Source organism: Uloborus diversus, chromosome 1, assembly GCF_026930045.1.
Source record: "Uloborus diversus isolate 005 chromosome 1, Udiv.v.3.1, whole genome shotgun sequence".
NCBI lineage: Eukaryota > Metazoa > Arthropoda > Arachnida > Araneae > Uloboridae > Uloborus > Uloborus diversus.
Window position 1 is genome coordinate 268,908,608 of NC_072731.1, and position 26,006 is coordinate 268,934,613.

At 31.9% G+C, this 26,006-nt stretch overlaps 1 protein-coding gene across 1 annotated transcript; it reads right to left on the reverse strand.

Moving 5' to 3' along the window:
• Window positions 1-3,223: 3,223 nt before the first annotated feature.
• LOC129220649 (uncharacterized) lies at window positions 3,224-24,251 on the reverse strand. Its single transcript, XM_054855081.1, has 5 exons — window positions 24,053-24,251; window positions 22,764-22,861; window positions 11,587-11,809; window positions 10,933-11,286; window positions 3,224-3,228 (listed from the first exon to the last, which is right to left on the reverse strand). Exons 1-5 carry the CDS (start codon window positions 24,249-24,251, stop codon window positions 3,224-3,226), a joined length of 879 nt encoding a protein of 292 aa, XP_054711056.1.
• Window positions 24,252-26,006: the final 1,755 nt, after the last annotated feature.

Sequence of the window (26,006 nt, forward strand, 5' to 3'; positions counted from 1 at the left end):
TATTTACATGATGGCATAGATAAATGTATTAATCATTAAATAATCAATAGTTTGAAATTGTGACAGAATGAAATTCTTAATTTAAGCAGAGTATTGGTCCATCATATCATTACATCATTATCAAAACACGGTAATTAAGCCAATGAACATGCAGCAAAGAGAAATTTTTACTTGTGTTGACCTCATTTGCATCAATGAGCGGCTAACGGCAACAAATGCAGCCAAAAACAATGTAGGAAACAGTTCCACAAAAAAATCAAGTGAACAGAAGCATTAAAAAATGGCAGAAAATAGCAGAAAGGGGATAAGCAATGTAACATTTTAAAATTAGCAGTAAAAATGAACTGAAAACTTTCTGAGAAATATAATTGGCACTCAGTAACATTATTTAATCGTAGATAATTTTCTTTCCAATTAAAGTAAATTGATGCATTGATTCTCCTCACCAAGCAACAGATATGTATTTAATATGAGGAGCGAAGGTCAACTGCTAATCAGTGAAGTTAAAATACCCAAAAATTGTATGCGTCTAATTATTAATATTCCAATTAACTCTATAACCATAAAATACTTACCTTAGTGCATAGTATGATATTGCTAAATATTTATTCGAGTGTGAAAAAAAGGTAAACATTTCAGCCTTTGACAACTTTTTAATTACATACAAATACAATACTTAATCGAAACAAACATATGCCATATAACACCATGTATTTATTTTTTTTCATCCCTTTTACACATCAGTATTACAACCCAAATTCAAAAAAAAAAAAAAAGAATATCAGAACTGTATAAATAAAACTTATCAGTGAACGGGTGAAATGAATGTATGCAAATTAAACGAAGTAGAACATATTACTAATAAATGAGTGAAACAATTTCAACAACCTTAAATGCATTATTTTACTAATGTAAGGCTACACATTTGTGGAAATTAAAAATGTGGATTTTTTACATGGGTCAAAAAATTAGAATAATCATTTTATTTAATGTGAATTTGAAAGGTAGCAAAAATATTTGCATATATGCAAACTATGTAGGTTGGGACAAGTATAAAGCTTGGTGCTCGCAAAATTTTAAGCTATTCCTTTGCTGAAAATTGGTTGCTGACGTGATAAAATTAGAAGCAAGGAAGTTGCTTATTGTATCACGATTTAAAATTGTCTAAAATAATAGTTTTAAAAATGCCTCTTACATCCATAAGTGTTGGAAAGAATCTGTAGTTATCGTGTCCATGCCAACTGCACTAGGTTGATTATATAAACTGCAGTTGCAATTGTGCGTCCTCGTAGTAAAACCAAAGATGAACATGAAGTAGAGATGTGCCCAACTCTCCTGGAGCAAAGAGAAACTCATCTGGGGTATTATCATGCAACAAGACTGATTAAAAGTTTTATTCAGCGATGAATCTTTATTTTAAATATCTGTTGAAGAAAGAGGTGCTCGGGTCTGGTATGAGAAAAGCGAAGCGCTTGAAAAATCTTGTGTAAGACATTCTTTCTAATTGAGACATCCTTTATGTGGCATGTTCATTTAAATATCTTTTTTGCTCTTATATTTTGTTAGATTAAGCATTTTTCCCCCAAAAATAAAAAATATTCTTTTTTTTTTTGACTTTGGGTTGTACACCATATATAAGTGTACAAATGCATAAATAATCACTTAAACAAAATTCCAATGCTCTTAATAGGTTGAAATTATGGCAGGATGAAACCCTTAATTTAGGCAGAGTATTGGTCCATCCTGTCGACATTGCATCTTCTTCAATCCAGTGTGATTACCCAACAGGTGAAACCAAACCATTAAGCATGCTGCGAAGAGATATTTTTACCAGTGTTGACCTCATTTGCATCAGTGAATGGTTCAACAGCAAAGATGCAGATGCAAGTCAAAAACAAGGAAGGAAACTTTTCCATGAAAAATTTATCAAGTGCACAGAAGCATTGGAAATGGCAGACAGGACATTTGTCAAAGCATTGTGCTCTGCACAAATGTCAAAACATGTTGATTATCAGATAGAATTAATAATTTCAAGAGAAAAAATTGTACAAGCCACATGCAGTTGTGCTGCAGGACAAGGATTTAATGCTGCCTGCAAACATGTAGCAGCATTGCTATTTTGTATCGAACAATATGCAGGCTCTGGTGTAGTGCATGAAGCGATTTCTAAAACATCAACTATTCAAACATGGAAATTACCCCCAAAAGGAAGAAATGCAGACCATATGACTGCTTTTGAATTGGGAAAGTGCTCACAACCCAAATTGGAAGAGTCTCCATTAACAATGGATATTTTTAAAAATTTCATGATTGCAGAAAACTTAAACTCACCAGTGTTGCAGAGTCGAAACTGTAACCTCTCATCATATACAGTGGACCATGATTATCTTTCTAAACCTTTGTTATTCTTATTGCTTCAACGAATAAATCAAGTTTCACAAGAAGAAATAGTAAAAATTGAAAAGAAAACAACAAAACAAGCTACCTCTAAATTGTGGGTGAAGACCAGACGAACAAGAATTACTGCATCAATTGCAAAATCAATTGTGACCACAGTTAGAAGTGGAAAATTGTCACCCAACCCGGGTAAGCGACAAATTTTGTCAAAACCTATCAATACCCCAGCTATTAAATGGGGTAAAATTAATGAAAACACTGCCATAGCCGAATATGAAAAAATAATGGACGTTAAAGTTCAACGGTGTGGTGTGCTTATAAGTGACTTTAACAATAACATTGCAGCATCACCCGATGGCATTACATCTGAATGTTTAGTTGAAGTTAAATGCCCCTATTCTGTTCGACATATGTCACCTATGAATGCTAGATTTCTGACAAGAATAGGGGACACAATTCAACTAAATAAAAACCATCATTACTTTTATCAGATACAATTCCAAATGATGGTTTGGAAAATTAAAAAATGTGATCTGATAGTATGGACCCTTGAAGGAGCCTTCATTCAAAACATCAACTACGATGAACAGTTTTGCAAAAGAATGCTTCAAGATGTTGAATTTTATTTTGAGCATGTTTTTTCTAAAACATACTTTGACATTCATAATTAATCTAGCATGTATATAAATTAATAAAATAATCATGTTTTACTGAAATGTATATATTTTTGTCAGTGTAAATTATAATTTGTTGCAGGTGGGAGGTAAGCAATATAACATTTTAAAATTTACAGTAAACATTAGTGAAATTTTGCATAGAAGCATAATTAGTCTAAAACAATTAAAAAATATATACAAAATAAATAAAAACATTAAAATATATACAACAGTTTTACACAATTATATTTTTTATGTTTGTTAACATTGCAAAATTGTAAAACATTTGAGAAATAATAGGCAATTTATATGGTTGCACAGCTAGCTTAGTAATTTTGTTGAACTTTATAAAACCAATTACACGTTCAACTAGAATTCGTCGTTTCGCAATTGCTCTACCGAAGCAGCACAAAGGAGTTCAAAGCTCGTTCTATAACACGTTCAGAGCACACCAACCGACACGTTCAAATTACGTTCTCCCAGAACGGTCTAAAAAGCGTCTATGTGTCTCGTCGATAGATGTCGTATAGCACGTCGAAATCTGGTGTTGTACCACCGCTTTTGCACCAATTTTGAACGTGGAACATTACGTTACATTAAAGTGGTAGGATGACGTTTCATTTTGGTGTTAAGAAAACAATACTGAATATTCTGCTTTCACAGGTAAAAAAAATTCGAAAAAATGAAGGGTGTACCCCATAAGGGCGTTTTCCACTTACAAATTCAGTTTTCGTCAGATCTCTGCTGAATTTTGTACTGAAATCTTTTGATGCTCGAAAATTCCTCATAGAAAGCCCCCCCCCCCCCAAAAGAACACCACAATGAGGGTTATTTCTTTACAAAGAAATCCAGTTTATGTCGGATGTTTGACAAATTTGGCACACTCAATTCTGTCAAGTCATTTGATGATCAAGAAATCTCATAGGAGAGTGTTCGCCCCATTTCTATGATGTGCAGATGCCCACATACAGGACTTTTCCTTTTACAAATCGAGTTTACCAAATCTGACTCGTAGATACTTTGATGCTCAAGAACTTCCTTGGAGTTTTCGCCCCTGTCGATGGGAAACAATATATAGAGGATTTTTCCTTGTACACATTCAGTTTACGTCGGATCTTTGCCAAATTTGGCTCATAGGTCTTTTGATGCTCAATAATTCACATAGAGGGTTTTCCTTCTCACAAAAATCTAGTTTACATTGGACCTTTTTCAGATTTTGCACATAGCTTTCTTTGATGCTGAAAAATCCACTTAGGGGAGTTTTCGCCTCCCTATGGAGGTGGAAATTCCCCCAAAGAAGATTTGCCCTTATGCAAAATTCAGTTTATGTTGGATCGTTTAAGAGGTCCTTTGATGTTCAGGAATTCACATAGGGGAGTTTTCTTCCCACCCTGAGGGAGGAAAAACCCCATAGAGCGTTTTCCTTTTCACAAATCGAGTTTATGATATTTGCCAAATTTGGCACATAGTTCCTTTGGTGCGCAAAAATTTACAAAGGGGGAGGGGGAGTTTGGCCTCCCGTCATAAAGGGGTTTTCCTCGGACAATTCTAGTTTACGACAGATCTTTTCCAAATTTAGTACGGAAGTGTTCTGATGTTCGAAAACTCAAGTAGAGGAGTTTTTGCCCCTCTAGTAAAATGCAAAAATATCTTATGCGAAAATCCAGGAAAAAAAAGCTTAGCCATATTTGGAAAATATGAATTAACGTTTTGCAAAATTTGGCATATTGAGAGGGTTCAAGGTCCTTCGACTCCTCTCGTAAATACTACCTTGAATTACAATGCTCAAATTTTGTGCATTTTTTCCTAAACGTAGTTTTTTTTAACCTTTTGTTTACAATATCTGTTAAACGTGTACAGTTTTTGTAAATTAGAGTTTTATATTTTCTGTTCTGCAGACTTAAACAATAACACAAAATTTACAAAAATACCGATTAATTTACAGATTTTGATGAAATGAATACTTGTAGAGGCTTAACTGTCCTGAAATGCAACTCCCTAGAGCAGTTAATAGCAGTACGTCTTGCAGTCACACCACAATTTCGAGGTTCGACTCTTGGGCTTATTCAAGGTGTATTACAAGATAACTTCAGAAGTAATTTCCCATGAATACATGAACAGGGTTTGAAGAAAAATCGGGGTAATTTAAAAAACCTTAGCTACCCTGGATTTTTTTTATGAAGTCCATATGCAGTTTTAATTCCTAAAACTTAGGAAGTTGTTCATAAAGACAGATGCCAATTTTCGTATACTTGGTATTATTTATTTTAGATCTAATATGTGGTTTGTTTCTGAAATAAATGTTTCAATATGCGGCAAATTTTGGAAAAAAAAATCGACTTTATCGAGATAATCTATTTTTTTCAATTGGTCGTGTTAACAAACTCACGAGTTTTTTTTCCGTGCTGGGCCCGGTTTGACGAATCTTGTACATTAATAAATTAAAATAGCTCAATAAATAAAATACATATTTTAAGGGGAGTTAGTACCCCCTATACCGACAATGTTAATTTGCACATATTCATGTACCTTTCTCTGAAAATCTATTAAAGATACAATTATGAATTTTTTCTGTACCTTAAGTAGACATCTTTCTTTATACTAAAGAAAAATTTTACAGAAAGAAAGTATTTTAAAAAAATTCTAATTAGATGTATGGAATTGGTGGCAAAAATTTCAAAGCCTAACACAATTCAGGTTCTGAGAAAAAAGGAACATTTAGTTTCAAAAATACCATTTCTTGATATAACAATTTAAAGAAGAAAATCATACCTTATCAAAATATGTTTACATTTTTTAAAAGTTTATTTTAACTTACTTCTCATATGAGCACGATCAAGAAGTTTGTATCATTAAAAAGGTACTGAAATGGAGTACCAAAATATATAGAAATAAAAAAATCGAATTTTTGAAAGTATTTAGGGTACTGACTCCCCTTAAAGTTCTTACCATTTTCAAATGATGCTCTGTGATGGCTAAGATGTGTCTACTACATATATGGAGAAATAAATTTAAAAATAAAATACAGCAACAGTAGTAAAACTATCACAAATGTAAAAATTTGCTAGGGAATTTTTTTTTTTTTTTGAAGTGCCTGCTTCTTTTTAGTTGGTCTGTGATGAATAATACTTGGATGTCAAAAAAAAAATTTACTTTAGTTGAGTCTTTTTATGATTCTACTTGAAAAGCGTCTCAAATTTTCCATGGACTTCCCTAGTAAGGCCATTTTACGGCATTAAGTTTTTGATTGATTAAAGAATTTTATGGTTAAAACCCTGAATTTCCTCTACTCTCCTTTTTCCTTTTCTCTCTCTCTCTAAAATGAAAGATGTTTCTTAGCCCTCAGAAAAACTCATGTGAATTATATATTCTTTAGTTAATTGCAAAAAGAATCATGTAAGTCACACAAAAAATTAATGAAGTAACGCATACAAGTTAATAAAAAATTTAATCCCAATATACCCTTCATTTTACATGATAAACTATTACATATATTTTGATTTTAGGAACAACCAATAAGGAATTAAAAAGAAAGGCGTTGATCGTTTTGTCCCATTAATGACCTTGGCTGCCTGAAATGAAAATACAAATAAAAAGACAAAAATTGCAGCTTATAATAAGATAAAGTGAGTAAAAAATTTGAAGTACAGTCAGAAATCATCACATGACGTAAACATTCTTATTTTTTGAATGATACAAATTAAACTAAATAAGTTGGGAAAAAAATTTAACCCGAAGTGTTCAAATCCAATAGCACAATACAACCGTTGATCATACCTTGGGAGCCCAGTGGTTCATCATTTTTTAAATAGTCATAGAGAGGCAATACATTTTTTTAACATAAGAGACAATTTGACTTAGGATTTTCTTTAATGAAAAAAAATTACATAATGATGTATGTAAAAAAACATAAAATATGATTCTAGATTTAATCACAGAAAAACCATGCTGCTTTTAAAGGAATTTCAAAATCCAACTCGAGTACCCATGTTTGTGACTTTTGTGCTATATATCGAGCAAGACCCTTAATTTTTCCAAGCGGGAAAAAAAAATCACTAAGAAAATTCTATACGTTTTCTATGATAGTACTTTTTTTTTCCACCATTTCATACTGCAAAAAACATATTTTCATTATTTAAAAAATAAATTGATACTCTTTATTTCTGCATTTATGCATCATTTTTGCGTGATTATTTGTTGTTTGATATGGAATCTGAATTGGTTAGTATTTTTAGTCTAATTGGGTAATAATTTTAAGTATCATAACTTGATTCTACTTCTACATAGGAAAACCAGTTTGTACACATATAAAACATGGCTTGCTGCTTTCAGGAGAAGATGCTAGTTGCATTACTTAAATTATCTATTTTGTGCACATCTCAGAGTAAATAATGAAGAAAGGTAAGAATCAATGTACCACACATATATTCAGAGATATTACTAGAATTATTTCCAAGATATGAAAATATTCATTGATATTTTTCCAAAATCGCGTTTATTAAGACTTATACCAAAGGATGAAATGGAAGTTGTCAGACAAAGAAGAGATGTGCACTAATTTGTTTTATTTTTTTCATTGTAAAAAAAATAAGCTTATTTCATTTGTTACTGTTTTAATTTCTTTGTGTTCTATTTCGTATTGGGTCACTCACATGTTAAATGAGTGACCCAAAAACACTCATTTAACATGTCACATTGCACCACTAGCACTCAACCAGACCATTTCAGAGTAACATGAAACTTTCAGAAACTTTGCTCTTTTATATCATTAAGATGCATATGGTTTCTTAAAAAAAATTCTTTCATAATTCATCTTACATAATTAAAAACTGAGCGTATGTACCTATCTATCTATGCATTAATGTATCTATCTCTGTCCGTGTTACTTCTCCCGAACGCCAGTAAACTGAATATCGAACCAGGTATCGATGTATTCGTAATTTTCTCGTATTTATGTTTGGCTATCCAAAGTAATCCCCCGATAATAATTAGCGGAGATATCAACTGAAAACTACTAATTATAATACTTAGATTTCGACATAAAATCCCTATTTTTCGAGGGCTTTCCTCCATTCAAATTATTAGTGCTTCATCAACTTTCCGTAACAATGCTTTTACTGAAATTTGTAGCATGCAGAAAATCATTGAGAAAAAAGATCTGTTGCATTTTTTTCTCAAACATGAACAGATAAAATTCTGAGTTTTGCTTTGAGGGTTTTCCTGTGATCGAGATACTTAAAATGTTCCCTTTTTGGTTATTTTCCCGGAATCTGCCGCAAAATGTTACTGAGTTTTTTAGTTTCTTGTTCAAGAGTGATTGCTGAACAATGGTCACTTGACATAACTTTTATTTTCGAGGTAGATCGTGCAAAGCCAGGCGACGCAACTAATGAGTAATTGATGTTTGTTAATATGCCTTCCTTCAGTGCTTTGAAATGATATCTCAAAGCTATGGGAGCATCAGGATTGTGTAACGGCTGACAATTACATGCACTTTAACTTGATCAGTAACTTAAATACTCTTCGAAATTTTTTTTTCACATAACTCAATATTTAGGGGAAAAAAATCTCATTTTTTTTGAGATAATGTCTTTTAGAGATTTTGAAAAAAAAAAAAAAAACCCTTCAGAGTGGAACCATTAAGGGACAGCACCAGGGGTGATGGTGGACTCAAGTACTTTTTTCTATAGACAGTGAAATTTATGGAAGTTGTCCCCTTTACATTTGAAATGATTTGAAAAGTAGCACTTTAAAATTTTTTTTAATACTTTTTTAGTTTTAGATTGCGTCAGCCCAAAATTTTCGGAAATTTGGGATCACAAACACCCCTGATTAGCAGTAATTTTTTGAGATGAAAGACACTATCTCAAGTATTTTTTAAATTTCGTCAGAAACATATTTTTAAAAAGTTTTCAATTTACATATCGAATTAAAGAGCACGTAATTGTATTTCAAAAGGAGCTATTTTACAAGACTGAAGTTCTCATAGAAATGCAGGTAAATATTTGAAAGCACTGCTGACCAGCAAATGCTTTTTAACGAATTTCAAAATCATAAGTTATGAATGATTGATTTTTTTTTTTTTTTCAAAATTATTTACAAATTTAAGAAGTGGAAGGGAAGATTTTTGAAAGTTTCATGAAAATATGAAAAGGTCAGGTTGAGGATTTTTTTGCCCCTTAATTCGACATAAATTCGATCCTATTTAAAAATGGCACAAAATATACTTTACTCATAATTTAATACAATTTAATTCCACTTATAGTATGCTGATTGATGCAAGAGCAAGCTTGGTTTTTCGTCAGAAAAACATTAAAAATTAAAAAGCCGAATCTAAAACTCGAAATAAAGACTTAAAAAAAAAAAAAAATCTGTGTTCAAACAATTCGTTACAGGGAGAATATTTTTCTTAATACAAAAAAACACTGGGAGATAATTTTAACTCCTTAAGCCAACACTTCTATTTAATATTATTTTTCTTTCCCCATCCGTTTTCAATTCAATTAGTTGATTTTTGCCAGTCTTTTTTATTTGTTAAATCTATGCGGAAATATTAAACGCAGAAAACTTTCAAGCACCAGGTGATGGTAATCAACAGCTAGTAGCAGCTCGCCATTTTGTTTTGCTGCGATAGAATAAACAAGCAATACGCATTCTATTTTTATAAACCGAAAACATAACCTAACATTTATTTCAACTTGCTTCTGAAAAAAATAAATGAATAAAAACAAAAAAGCATAGTCAGACATAATATCTTTAACAACAGGAAATATTGCTTTAGAATAGAACAAATTGAATGCGTTATACAACGAATCTTGTTTTTAAAATCTTGACCATTTTCAACGCCATAATTTTTTTAGGTACTATTTTGATTGACACATTTTCTGTTGATAAAATTGATTCTTTATCATGAATATTTTAAATTGAAAAATTCTTTAAATAATTTAGACTCATTTTCTGTCTCAACATTCAAGAATACTAATTTTCTGATTTCTGTACAGTATGTACCACATTTTACAGCAGCAACACATTTTTCATAAAAATTTTGGAGGTTTATTTTTGCAATAATAGAATCATTATGTGAGCCGTCTACTTTGTTAAAATAAAAACTTTAAAATAAAGCATTTTTAATACATCAAAAAGTGAGATTCAGCAAAAACGAAATATATATGTATACTCTATTGCAACTTAAAATTCATAGTCGAAAGCAAGAATAACTAAAACAATCACTTTAAGGAAAATAAATGTAGCAATCAATTCGAATTCAGATCAGAAATGAAAATTGCACAAAGAAACGTTAGCGAAAAATATATCCGTGAAATAGCCATTGATATTAAATTATACAAATGGAACAATTAAGTTTTTCAGAATGTTCGAAGCTAAGAAAAAAACCCCAATTAACTCAAAATTTAAATGAAATTCGATTTATAAACAAAATTAACATGTGAAAGATTTAAAAGTAATTATAATTAAATTAATCACTTACTTTTGATAAAAGAATAATCCTTTGCTCGGATTGTTTTTCAGCAGTTTTCTGAAAGTGGTTGAAGTTGGCAAGCAAAGAAAGTTTCTGTAACTACTCCACGGTAAACAGATATAGAGGGCGCTCGGATGCGGTGACAGCTGAACGTCAAATATTACGTTATTTTAGCACGGGAATAACACCGTGTCATTAGAACGTTTTTTGAACGTCTAATATGACGTCCCCTCAGAACTAGAATGACACCGTGATAATATCACTGTTGCTGTACGTCTAATTTTACGTGCAAGTAACACTTAACACCGTCATTCGACCAATAACACGATTTCTGTACCAGATTTGAACGTTCTGGTGCTACTGGGGTAGTTAAGAAAACATCTTTTTCACTCAATTGCTTACCATATTTGAATGGAGGAATATTTAAAGCAGCTTTATTCTGCTCAAACAAATCTGAGACATTAAATCCTTTATCTGCTAAAATTATGTCCCCCTCTTTCACTAGGGAAAGGATCCCACTTCTTTTAACAATTTCTCTGTCAGAGATTGACCCACCATGTAAATCTGAGCAAAACATAACAACACCTCTCTCAGAAATACCAATTAAGGCTTTTAATGTGGGCCGTTGTTTGTACTCTGACCAAGTAACCTGTTGATGGGTCGGGTTAGATGGCATTTCCATTTCAATTTCTGTACAGTCAATTATGCATGTATACTGATCTTCTTTCATGTTCTTCACTGAATCTTCCCAAAAATCTAAGCTTTTTAACATAAAATACATAATTTTTGTATATTCGCTTACTAAACTTTTGCAAGAATTTCTGTTCAATGAGAATTCAATCTCAAGACGCAAGAAATCAACTGCATGTCTGTATGTATATAATGTGATAAAAACTTGTGTATTAAAATCTGTATTTACATTCAGTGTTGCAGGATACTTTTTACAATGAGTTGTGAGCATAAATAAAATAACATTGAATTGTTTTCTACTAAATCCTGTGTAGTATTTTAATTGTTTATCATTTAAAAATTCTATTGTTAAAATTGGATTAGAACTAAAAGAAAAATTTGTTTGGCTTGTAACATCAGCAGTTGTAATATCAGTAGCAACATCAGTTTGTGTTGCAATAGAATTGCTTGGTGTTTCCGTACTACTACATTCAATCGAAATTTCATTATTTACATTAAAGTCATCTAACATAACAACTTCTTCAATTATTTCTTGAGTAGGAGTTATAATAATTGAAGTTTCCTTTATCTTTGTCCTGGATACGGGAACCTGAAATGAATAAAATTCAAGTTACTTCTTAATATTACCAGTAGTACCATCCAACAGTTTACATCCATAGCAGAAATATTTTTAAATATCATCTAAGACCAGTGTTGTTTAAAATTCATGATAAATGCTATTGCATGCAATAATCAAGTTCAGTCTTAATGTGTTATATCATTTATCTAAATACAGTAGAATCTCGTTTATCCGAGCTAACTAGGGCCGTAGGTGCCTCGGATGTCGGGGATCTCGGTTAGTCAACACTTTGTACAAAAGCATGACAGTATCTCAAATTTTTAAAATGTATTAAATAAAATACAAAAGAATATTTTTAAAGGATAAAAATGAGCATGTAAAAATAATGTTTTACAGTTAAAAAATTAAAATAAGAAAATCACTTGTAATAAGTTTTAAAAGTCGATTATTTTTTTTTACAATGCAAATTTAAATATTAACAGACGCCTTTGAAAAACACAAAATTTCCAGAAAATAAATTTAGTTTAAAATTAAAAATTCATCATTTTATTAAATAGTACATCTTTATTGTTAAATCTGTTACCATTTTTTGCAAAAGTCCCGAATTTCTGGCAATAGCTCCCCGATCAAGCAATTTTTTAAGTAAAAAAAAGTCTATTGGTGTAGTTAGTATCTGTCATCTGCTCTAAATATGGGTATGCCTTATATTTCTTAGAAGTTAGTTTTTGAGGCAGAATAGCAGGCAGAGAAATAAAACACGTCGTCCTTTTAGAGCTTACGTATTTAGACAAAAGAAAAAAAAACTTCACTGTCGGCTCGGTTAACAGAAACATCTGTTAATCGAAGCTCGGATAATCGAGGTTCTACTGTATATATATATACACATGTGGATGTATACATATATACATCCACACTGCATTTTGAACATAGGCGGTGATTGGGACTGAAAAGTGAAGGGAGGGTTTGGGCAATAAAAAATACAACTAAAAGCAATAAAACTTTTAGTAGCAGCAAAAAAATGAAAAAGAAAAGAGAAAAAAAAAAAACGAGCTGATGTGTGCCTCACATGACTTCCTTTTACTCCATTTTAATGTCATTTTCCCATTATTGGCAATTTTAATGTGATTCAATAGTTTAATCTCTAAATATTAAAAACGATGGCCAAATTAAAACCAGATAAAAAAAAAAATCGCCAAATTTTCCGCCAAGTTGGCGACAAAACTTGGCGACCAAAAGACTGGCGATATATCGCCAAGTGTCCGCCAAATTGTAACACCACTTAAGTTTGCATTGATATTAACAATGATTTCCCCCCAAAAAGGTGCAAAAGACCCCCTTAGGAACATCCGAAAGCAACCAAAAGGGGAGGTGCACAACTAGACCCCACTACGAGTCTATGTACCAAATTTCAACTTTCTAGGACATACCATTTTTGAGTTATGCGAGATACATACGCACATACGCACATACGCACATACACACATACGCACATACATACAGACGTCACGAGAAAAGTCGTTGTAATTACCTCGGTGATGGTCAAAATGGATATTTCGCGTGTCTATACATTCTTAGGCACTTTTCCGCATGTGGTCGAATCGAAAAAAAAAACTCAACATTCATTTGGGGGTGAGCAAAATGGAAATTAAGGGCGATTTTTGAGTGAAAATTTTTTCGCGAATACAATACTTCCTTTTTTGTAAAAGGAAGTAAAAAGGACAAAACATTACTTGGGTTGGTTTTGACTTAATTTACGTTTTCCTTAAGATTTTGATGAATTATGTATACAATAACTTTCCCAGAAGAAACACTTAGACATGATTTAGACTTACAGTATTTACCCCAAAGTATTTTAAGAAGCCACAAACACTTGGTAATAATTTCATTAAACAAGTATAGCTTGTTTAAGTAAAACAATTGATTTACTATTTTGTAGTGAGTTACCGCCCTAAAGCCAGGGTTAAGGCAGAAATACTTAAAATACACCGCCAGCTCATTTATTCCATCCTCGGATGGAATAATTGAGTTGGCGGTATATTTTAAGTAATTGATTTACTAATATCTAAACAATAAATACGCAAACTAAAAGTGAGTGCTTGTGCTGAATGATGTTTCGTAAACAGATACACAAAGACAAGTAATTATGTTCTGAAAAGTTTGACATTTATGCTTTTTGTATAATTTCTAGTTTTTGTTCCTATATTGGAAAATACAATAAAAAATTAACCATAAAAAATGGGAAGGCGGTTGCTCCCAAAATCGCCGTCACTGATTTTGAAGACAGTAAGGCCTCCTACACACGAGGTTGTTAGTTGAATTCACATTTCTGAAAATTTATTGTCAACTAGTTGACTCGCGTTTTTCGTTGTCTTCATACAAGGAAACTTAGCAGAATCAAGTTTTCTGCTCAAAAGGAAAAGGTGCATAAAAAAAGTAATTTCCTGCTCCGCACCACTGGACTAAGACTAATTTTTATTCGAGCAGCTGCTCTAAAATGTTGTTATAATTGTACAGAGTAGACTCAACCAGCTTACTCATGTCAACAGTGAATGTTCAGCTATGTTCTTATAGTTAGTTTAACTAATCGGGATGAGGATGGTAGGGGCACATGAGGCGGACGTGCCTGATGAGTCGACTGTTGTGAGAAGGATGCCGGTCGATTCCTTCATTTTTCTGCCTAGTTACATTTCCTAATACCCCCCCCCCATTCAAAAGTTGATTCAACTAAGTTACCACATGTGTAGGAGGCCGTAGCCTATTGATTAAAGGAAATGTTTTCTTTCGAGAACTTTTGTTGTAGATAAAGATCGTTTGCGTTCTTAATTGAAATTTCACTCTCAGAAATGGACTTTCAAATTTGACGAAATTTTCTTCGTTTTTGACGAAACCACTTCCAGGGATATGCTCCGAGCGAACATTTCGTCAAATTGAAGAAACTGCTTTTGTTAGTGGTTTGAGGATGCGAATTTCATCAAATGTAACGAAATATTTCTTCATTCTCGTTTCGTCAAATTAACAATCATTTTCGTAGTTTTGAGAGCATTAGTTTCGTCAAATTAATTTCGTCATATATGAGGACGTTAATTTCGTAAATTTTTAAGAAAATTTATTTTTTTCTTTGAGCACATTAGTTTTTTTTTTTTTTTGAGAATACAGTCGAACCTCGTTAATTCGAACACGCTTAAAACAAATAACTGCTGAAATGAACTTTTTTGCAATCCTAGCCTTATTGTTTATAGTTTTTTTTTGGATAAAGCGAACCACGTTTTATAATAATCGATTTCAATGGTCACTTTAAGTTCGTTATAACGAGGTTCGACGGTATTTTATAAGATTTGTGTGCGTGTGATCAAATTCTAACTTCAGAATCTTACCACCGTAGTTTCCCACTTTATTGCGTATAGTCACTTTCACAGGCCCGTCATTTACGGGGTCAGGGGGTCAATTGACCCCCCCCTCCCGTCTTGATTTTTGAACATTCATGTTTTTACACATGACTGGCCGTTGTTTTAGTTTGTTTTCTGTAAAATTTTTATTGAGTACAGACTCTTTGTGATATTTGGGAAAAAATTGAAACAACGGGCCTGCAGCCCCCCCCCCCCCCATCAAAAAAAGACAAGTACTTGTTAAAAAAAGAGGCACATAAAATTTGTCAAGCAAATTTTTATTTATGTAAAAATGCAAACAAACAACTTCTTGAAAAAGGTAAAACAAATCATTGCAGAATAAAATCTCCACGGTATCTAATTAAACCCCCCATAATGGGGGTTTTCCTTCAAAAAATCAAATTTTTGTCGGATATTTTCCAAATTTGGCACAGAGGTTCGTTATTGGAGGCTCGGGAATTCACACAAGGTCGTTTATGTCCCTCTATGTGGGGGGTGGGGGGGACAGACAACCCCGCATTGGGGGTTCTCCGTATTAAAAAAAAGTTTTTGTCCGACCTTTTTTAAATTTGCCACAGAGGTTCTTAGATGCTCAAGAATCACGCAGGGTAGTTTTCACCACTTTATAAGGGGAGGAGGGGGGGGGGGGGGGGTCCTTGAAAAAATCCAATTTTTGTCGGATCTTTCCAAAATTTGACACATAGGCTCTTTGATGCACGGGGATTCACGCAGGGTATTTTTCGGCCTTCTATGGGGGGGGGGGGGCAACCCCTATAGTAATTTTCCTACAAAAAATCCAGTTTTTGTTGGATCTTTCCGAATTTAGCAGAGTTTCGTTATTTGATGCTCAGGAATTCTCATAGGATGGTTTTCTTTCCGCTATGGGGGGCAACCCCCATACGGGAGGAGTTCTTATGAAAAAACAGTTTTTATCATATCTTTTCCAAATTTGGAACAGAGGTCCTCTGATGCTCGGGAATTCACACATGATAGTTTTCAACCCTCCATGATTGGGGGAGGGGGGAGCAACCCCGCATTGGGTGTTCTCCTTATATAAAAAAAAAGTTTTTGTCCGATCTTTACTAAATTTGCCATTGAGGTTCTTTGATGCTCAGGAATTCAAGGAGGTTAGCTTTTGTCAATGTATGGGTGTGGGGGGGGGGCAACCCCAATGGGGGTTTTCCTTGAAAAAAATTCATTTTTTGTCGGATCTTTCCAAAATTTGGCATAGAGGTTCGTTCATTGATGCTCAGGAATTCTCATAGGGTAGTTTTTGCCCCGCTATGGGGGACAACCACCAAATGAGGGGTTTTCTTACAAGAAAACCAGTTTTATCATGTCTTTTCCAAAATTGTCACAGATGTCCTTTGACGCTCGGGAGTTCCCGTTTTCGTCCCGCTATGGAGTGGGAAACCACGTATGTGTGTGTGGGGGGGGGGTCTTAAAAGAACCCAGTTTTTGTCTGATCTGTTCCAAATTTGGTACATTTGTCTTTTGATGTTTCGGAATTCTCTAGTGTAGTTTTCGTCCCGCTATGTGTGGCAAACCCCATAGGAGTTTTCCTTATAAAAATCCAGTTTTCGTCGGATCTTTTCCAGATTCGGCCCAGATATCCTTTGATGCTGGAAATCCACATAGGATAGTTTCCCATGGGGTAGTATTCATATGGGGGTACTACCCCATGTGATTGAAGAACCTATGTGCCAAATTAGAAAAAGATCTGACAAAAGCCTGGATTTTTGTAAGGAAAACTCCCATAATTGGGGAGGGGGGTGCCCCTAAAGCGGAAAGAATATTTCAAACTGTTTGACCTACATCGCTACATCGCGATGAGCGATGCATCACGATGTAGAAATTCCTACATCGCCCTGTCCCTACTGGGAATATAAAAGTGCTACTTCCTCAGCAGACATTGGGTTGTGGAAAAATAAATCATGTGCCACTTTTATGCACAGTTAGATCGATATATGCTTGAAAGAAAATTGCTGAGAAGTTTCTTCTTCATTGCATCGCATGAAAAAATTCCAGAAAAAAAAAGATTTTTATCCAACTTATACCACAAATTTCAAAGAAAAAGTACAATAAAATGGACAACTTTAAGTTAATACATATTTGTTCTAAAATTAGATACAGAAAATAAAATTAGATAATCTTAAGAAAAAGCTTACCTTTTTTTGTTTTATTTGTTTTATTGATTTTGCTTGTATGTAGAATGTTTATTTGGCCAAATTTATGTTTAATACAGGAACTTTATTATTGCATGCATTTCATACTTCATACTTTGAAAACAATTCTCTGCCAAAATTGTAAAAGGTATTTGAAAATATAAATCTTAAAAAAATGCAGATGTGAAATAAATCTTTTGGTAAAATTAATTTAGTGTAATGTTTGTTAAATAATTATAAGAATATACCTTTGCTTTTTACCTCTAAGTTTTGATTTTTATTTCCAAACATGTGTAACATGAAATCAATGTATAATATACGAACATTTAGAATATTGTTATAATTATGAAAAGGTCTTCGTCTGTCCTTGTTCCGATTATCTCCGTGATGTTGGGTCCATCCTAAAAAAGTTTTAAAAAGAGAATATATACATAATAAGTAAAGGTTTAAGTTCATGGTGTATGCCATCATGCACATGGATTTTTTTCTATTTCGAGGAAAGTTTTACGATTAAATTCAGCAGTTTATTTCTGAAATAAAACATGTTTTCACGATTTCTTTCAAAATCTGAGTTTTTTTTTCTTAAGTTAAAAAGCTACGATTCGCTTGTGACTTTGAAAAACATCTGATTTAATTTTTGTATTTTTGAAAATATATGATTATTTTAATGCTGACAACTTTTTTTCAAGCAGATTGCAAGAATGAGTTATTTTTACAGCGGATGAACAAAATTTTTATTTAGGCAGCTAGACTCTCAGTTAGTTTCTGAAATTAATTTCTGAATAATATTCTAGAATTAGAGTTTCTTCAATTTATCGAGAATCAGCACTATTTAGCCATTAAACGAGTTAACTCTTTTGCACATCAAGTCTTGAATTTTCATTTTTTTGAGCTATAGAAAAATCAAAAGTGCGAAAACTTGATCTGTGATTTTTTTTAAATTTATTTTTCATTTTAACTGATAGCCAAAATACAGTTTTTTTTTTTCAGATTTTCGTGTTCCGTTTTCTTCACGAATGTTTTCTGAAGTACTCTCCCCCCCTACCCAAATTAGTTCCAATAAAGTACTTATGAATTAAGTAGTACTGAAACTGGTGATTATGATTTTATTTGCTATTTTTCAGAGATTTTATTGTGCTATGTTATCAATAAACAATATTTACTTACCGAGCTTTACCTCCTTAAACCACTATCAAATTAGAGTCAAAAACCCAGGGCTCCAACACTCGAAGCCACGCTCAATTTCATATGTTAACTAGCAATTACATAAAGCTACCTTCTAGTTGATGGATAGGGATTTAGTAGAAAAAAAAACTGATTTTTCTGCTATACTGGGGGTAGAGTACTTACAAAATGGGGCGTAGCTTAAAGGCGTGTGTACTTCGGATTTTTTAAAACTCAGCTGGTAATGATTTTAAGAGGGAATGCTTGCCGAGTAAAGTTGTTAATTGATAGTATAGTAGCTTGAAATCTTTAAAAAATATTCGAACAAAATCATAAAATCATCAGAATCAATCACTAGTACAAAAATATACAAACGTAGCTCTACTTACTAGTTTGGGACGGAGACGAAGGGAGTATCACCTTTTAACTAAGCATATTTGATTTTTAAAATATGTAATTTTCACGCAGTAATTAAAAAAACGCCAAGGGAGAAGAGCTGCTGAGATAGGGGAAACCCGATAACAAAGTGCATTTTCTTGTTTGTTTGTGTCTTGAGAATTAATTGACTGATATCAATGGATTTTTTTTACAAAGGTATATAATGAAAATAGGGACTAGTGTGGTGAGCAAAGCTTGTTACATATATAAAGCTTATCATATATTTTCATTATCCTTTTAATTTTTCATATATTTTCATTATCCTTTCAATTTTTCAATTGAAGTTCGGTTAAATTTTCAGACATTTTACTTTATATCCAGCAAAATCACAACTCCAACTAAAAGATTTGGATTTATTGGAAGTTCATCTATAAAATGCTTCTTAGTCTGGTTTAACGTAGACCTGGATTTCTCACTTTTTGTTGACGATATCTTGAGGCGGCAAATATGGCAATAAAATTAATGCTGCATTTATTTTAGCTGTAGAAACTATGTATAATGGAAAAATTCATAATTATGACAAATCATGTAACACAAATTGACATAGAAAAACTTATAAATTTAGTGCATGAAGTGGGAAAATAAACAACAAAAAAAAAAAAAAAAAATTTTTTTTTGAAAAAAAAAAATTAGAACCGACTTCAAAATTGCTCTAAAAAGTGAAAAATAATTTTATTCTTTAAACACCATCGATAATGCTTTTAAACATAATTTTTGAAGTTGGCGCAAAAAAAAAAAAAAAAAAAAAAAAAAAAAAAACCGTAAAATCCAGTGTAACCATACTTCGTTCATATTTTTTTTTCAGAAAATCATCCAAAGTTACGAACGAAACATTTATATCGTTATTCAAATATGCTGTCATCAATGCATAATGCATGTGATAGTGAAGAAACTGGGCCTGGTTAAATTTATAGTTGTATTTTAGTTATGGCTGTGAATGATTTTATCTATCGTTTTTTCGGAAACTTCAAAAATTATGTTTAAAAGCATTATTGATGGTGTTTAAAGAATAAAATTATTTTTCACTTTTTAGAGCAATTTTGAAGTCGGTTATATTTTTTTTTTTTTTCAAAATTTTTTTATTTCATTCTTTTTAGTGTAAATGTAGGTATTTCAGAAATAGTAAGAAGTTACCATCACGAAACTTCACATTTTTTTCTTAAAAATGCTCCATACCAAAAAAAAAAAAAAAAAAACTATTGACACGCGTTAAACTTTAAGCGATTGGCACTAAAAACTTATCTTTGTTCCTCTCTGGAAATCATGTGTAGTTAATTTAATTAGAACCATTTATGTATTGCGTTTTTCCTAACTAATTTACATTTCACAGCATCTAAGTTGCTCATGATGCAATCCTGTATTTTCTTACTTAGCCCCGATCATCTGTTATCGGCATAGATGATAACGATAAAAATACTACAGAGTAGTTGAGGCAAATCTAATGGTAGGCTAAGCAGATCCTAATCACTGCATCACCTCGCTTCCAGGTTAGGTTTACCCCTACTATGGAGCAACAGCACTGAAGAAAGGAAGATTTTAATAATTCCCATAGGGTTACTATAAATCAACAGGGTTACTAAAATAAAATTATTTACGCCAAAAATGGGACGACAGCGCCAGATTTCCCATTATCGAAATATCCCTTGAAGAAATTTGATGCTTGCTTCAGAGAAGCCTTCATTCAAAATTATCATTACAATTACTATTAATTTTACTGTTGTATGGCACCAAACTTTCATAACAATGGGTTTCATATTTAATCTAATATGGAAATTGCATGAAATTTATTGTTTCTTGCCCATAACTTTTTTTCTAAAGGACAAATATGGTCAAACAAAGTAATGGGACCTAAGTTGAGCCATCCCCTATCCATTAAAAAAATAATCATCAAAATCGGTTCACTAGGTGAGAAGCTGTGAGTGGACAAACAAAAAAAAAAAAAAAAAAACCATACATACGGTATGAACTGATAACCGCCTCCTTTTTGAAGTCGGTTAAAAATGCTTATTATTGTTATTACAATTTTCAAACATGCTATACTATCTTTTCTTTTTTTCTTTTTAAATCGAGGTTAAACATTAAAACTTCACTTCAATAATTTATTTTAATTTGCGGAAAAATTGAAAAAATATTGAAAATATTCTGCTGAAATATCAAGCACAAAGACAGAGTTCTTTATGGAAATTAATATTTTCTCTATCTTAAAATGATTTTATCAAATTGATATTTACTTTACTTCATGTTTTATGCAAGTAAAAAAAAGGCTGCACAAATAATGAACATAAGCACTTATTGCTAGAAACATCTGCCGCAGAGAAAGAGATTATATAAACAACGTGGGGTAAGCTGGTAAGCATATTGGGGGATTGGTATATAGTATTTGTTTAAGAAAATAAAAATGCAGAAAGAAACAAATTTGAACTATTAAACTTAAATATACACTTCGTTTAACAGAATTATTTTTGTAAAATTCATGGAGAAGAATGAAAACACATAACCATGTAATATATTCCATGTTGAAATTAAAAGCTTCAAAGTTCTATGCCTTTTATAAAAGCACTGTATTTATCATCTGTGTTAGTTAAACTACGGTGGAGGGTTTTTTTTTTTTTTTGTAAGTTTAAATTCGTACAAACTCTTTAGTCATGTTTGTAATTTTTTTAACGAAATAAAGGAAGTACGCTTTTGAAAACAAATGTCAAAGAACCAACATTTTCTTTTACAAATAAAAAAAACAACGCTAGCTAAGCCTAACGTGGAGGTGACTCAAAGTTAACACACACAGAATTCTAAACCTAATCGAACCGTTCGTTTTCAATTTTAATGTGTTTTAAATACAACTATAAACAGAACACTAAACAAAAATGTAACAATACATAAAAGAAGGCATATTGCACATACAAATTTCAATAAATACTAACCTTTTTTATGAATCCTTGAGAATAAATTGAGGTAAGATAATTTAACGAGCAAGTACAAGATTGAAACGAAAACTCCCAGAATGCACTGCAATGTGACGAAATCGAGACGAAATAATTTCGTGAAAAATTTGAGATTTCTGGTTTCGTCAAATATCACGTGATTCGGTGACGAAAGGATCGTCGAAAATAACGAAATAGTGCTCGAGGATTGCCGAATCGTCAAAATTGAGCGTTTCATTTTTGACAGTGTTAAAAGATTATTTTCAAAACATTTTTTTTTTTGGCAAAGAGACACAAAATCTTTATTTGCCCCGCAAACCCTTGCTGCATCTTCCAGATATTGACAATTCGACTTACATATATCTCCAGATAAATAAAAGTTTCGCTGCTTTGACAATAGTTTTGAAACAGAAGACAATGCAGGCAATTATAGACCTGTAATTCTGGCGTCAATAGTTTGTAAGATTTTTGAAACTTTGATCAAAAGTCAAGTTTATGAGTTTCTGAGAGACTAATAGCCTGTTGACTAGTTTGCAGTATGGCTTCAGGAAAGGTAAATCGCAAACCAAATATTATTTTCATTACTGGATTTTTATTTTATTGAAGCAAAGTTTCTGTTTTTCAGTATCAATTTATGAGTCTATCTCCAAATTTGTCATACAGTGAAAAATCTTGATTTTTCATTTTGCAAACTTTAACAAACCAAGAGGATCAGCTTCACGGGCTGTTGTAGGTTGGCACCACTGTACCACGGAATAAGTTTTGTGTCAAAAAAACTTATGTAGAATGATTTTAAAAACTGTTGCATACAGCACCCAAAGGGATGTAAATAATCTACCATTGGAGATTATCCATATAATTTACATAAATTAAATTAGCTTTTTATTTCCTTGATTAATCAATCACTTACCTTACGTAATTTTGTGGCCTTTTCGAATGACCTCACTGGAAGATGTAACTCTGGAAAGGCGCCAGGCTTTAGTAGCATCCTTTTGTTTTCAAGGGCATCTAAAAAAAGACAAGTGTGCACAGTATGTAATATAAGAAACAAAACAAGATCACAAAATATAATATAGATAAGTAGTGAGAAACAAAAAAATGTTAACGATTTTGATTGTTTGAACATCTACTTAAAAATAGCACCCATTACGTAACTAACATTTTATAAATATAGTTAAGGAAGCTCCATGACAGATTACAATTTAATACAATAACTTTTAAAAAAAAGGAGTGAGGAGGGAGGTTAGCACATGCAACATTTTTTTATTTATTTCAGTTCATCTTTGAGATTTTATCACCAAATGGAAACAGGCTTTTCAAGATATAGAAGCATTAGGTAATATTCTTATGAATGAATCAATCTCTGATTAAAAGCTTACAATGAATGAAAATGTAAAATGCTTGCTGTCAACTTCAATCCTTTTTTAATCTTTCAGCGCTTAAAAATATATTATTGAGCTAACTAAACTATAACTAAATTTGAAAAATGAGAGTGCACATGCTGAAACATTTGAAGGAACACAATGTGTAACTTGGATTAACATGTAGAAACACTTTCTGAAAATACACCCAGTAGGTACAGCAGGGTAAAATGCATATTCACCAATAAATTTCTAACACACAATGAAAATTAAGTTATAAGAATTAACTTCGGATAATAGAATATTGTGTGATTTTTTTTCATGTTAATATATATATATATATATATATATATATATATATATATATATATATATATATATATATATATATATATATATATATATATATATATATATATTAATCACTAAAATAAAACATAAAATACAATGCTCAATAAAGCTCAGAGGGTATATGCTGTTTTTCAAAAGAAACCAGAAGACACACAATAGTTCAATTTAACATTACAAAATTATGTCCGTTCAAAAATTTTTAGCCAAAATTTAAGGTGGGTTTTCATAAAAACTGTGTGCTAAAAGGAGAGAAACGTGAAAAGAAAATTAAAAAAATTAGTTTTTAAAACTTGTGAAAGGGAATTTAAAACCACAAAAATATCTAGCTTATATAGCAAATGTTTTTTTTTCTAACTAAGCATTTTTACTATTGTGCTTTCCGACTGAAAATTACATTTTATCATTCTAATACTAAGTATCTAACTTATTAATACAATAGAAAAAAAATAGCTGTTCAAATTAAATAGAACAAATTAAATGCACTTACCTGTTTTCTTGGTAAGGAAGTCACTTTCTTTGAAATGTCGGCCACATACTTTCGCGTACTTGCTTGGGGTTTTCGAAGAACGAATAGATATAATCCACTTCTTTTTTTCTCTTGGATTTGTTGGAAATGAATGAAAACTTAACCCCTTACAAGTATTGGAAGTAGCAGAACATTGAGGGACACAGCAATTCCAAGGCATTTTAAAGTTTAAATGCTTAAGTTCGGCAGTTCACAACGACAAAATCCAGTGTAGCATTAACCGGAAGTAATTTATACCAACATCCGCTCCTGAGCGCTAGGCATGATGGGAGTTTTAGCATGCCCCATACAAAATTCAGTTTATGTTGGATCGTTACAGAGGTCCTTTGATGTTTAGGAATTCACATAGGGGAGTTTTCTCCCCATTTGGCGCACAGTTCCTTTAATGCTCAAAACTTCACAAAACAGAAGTGTTTTGATGCTCGAAAACGCACGTATAGGAGAGTTTTCGCCCTTCTAGTAAAATACAAAAATATCTTATTAAAAATTCAGTTTCTGTCAAATCTTAGCCAAACTTGACACGGATAAATTAAACATTTTGCAAAATTTGGCACACCGAGAGGGGTCAGGATCCTTCGACTCCTCCCGTAAATACTACCTTGAATTACAATGTTCAGATTTCGTGCACTTTTTCCGTAAGAGTAATTTTTTTTAACCTTTTGTTTACAATATCTGTTAAATGTGTAGAATTTTCGCAAATTAAGGTTTTATTTCTTCTGTTCTGCAGATTTAAATAATAATATAAGTTTTACAAAAATTCCAATTAATTTACAAATTTTGATGAAATAACACTTGTAGAGGCTTTACTGTTCTGAAATACAACTAGAGCAGTTAATAGCAGTTAATTACAACTAAACATCAGAAATAACTTCCCATGAATACATGAACAAGGTTTTAAGAAAAACCGTGGTAATTTTAAAAAACCACAGCTACCCTGGATTTTTTTATCAAGTACCCTGGTCAATGATGAAAATTGCGGACTTTTTTACAAAAAAAAAAATCTTGATCACTAGTTCAACATTGTTTTTTAAACTATGTAACTTTGTTACTTTTAATTTTCATACAGCTATGTTTTTTTACAATTTTAAATCTTGAATTTATTTTTCTTATTTTTACATTTTTTGCAAAAAATGTCAACATTGAAGAAAAAAAAAAAAGAAAACCATTTAGCATTTATATAAAATACACCGCCAGCAAACTTCTGAAAAACAATTACTGAAAACATTTAGCATTTAGGTGAAATATTATCAAAATTAATTTTTCTGAAACATTACCACAACGTAAGTAGAAAACAGATTCATCCAGACAGAAACAAATGTGTCACACTTTCAGAAAAGCTCTGCTTTTAGTCCCAAAACGCATTTAAGAGTTTTGAAAAAAAAAAACCTGACCAAGTTTTACGTTAAAAAGAGCGCATGAACCATAAACATGAAACATATCAAGTATTTTATCTGTCCTTCCACACGAGAAGTTGAAAATAAAAATTTGAACTGTATTAAAATTAGTAATTAATAAGTCACAAAATAATCTTGCACGCATTAATTCAGATTATGTGAGAAAATTTTCAGGTATGATTACAGTTTATGGAATCGGGGGAAGTCATCACACAGGTTGGTTAATTTTATGCGATTATTGTAATCTACTTTGAAATCTTGCATTAAGCATCTAATTAAGGAACTTTTTTTTCAACAATGCAAAAAAAAAAAATAAAAACTTTGACATCTTGAATTCAAATTATGTTTTTCGCAATCACGTGTGTGTATGTGTGTGTGTGTGTGTGTGTGTGTGTGTGTGTGTGTGTGTGTGTGTAGGCATGTGTGTATGTACGGGCCCATTTTTGTATGTGCGTGTCTGTAGGTGTTTGACAGTGTGTAGGTATGCGTCTGTGTATGTATGCGTGTTTAGGATATAGACA

What these genes read in the sequence shown, in the direction of transcription:
- LOC129220649 (XM_054855081.1), bottom strand. Translation starts at nt 24,251, where the DNA reads ATGCCTTGGAATTGCTGTGTCCCTCAATGTTCTGCTACTTCCAATACT. An exon ending in AGGCCACAAAATTACGTAAG is followed by an intron (nt 11,810 to 22,763) that starts GTAAGTGATTGA and finishes TATTCATTTCAG; the next exon opens with GTTCCCGTATCCAGGACAAA. An exon ending in CCAAACAAATTTTTCTTTTA is followed by an intron (nt 11,287 to 11,586) that starts GTTCTAATCCAA and finishes TAAAAAGCTTAG; the next exon opens with ATTTTTGGGAAGATTCAGTG.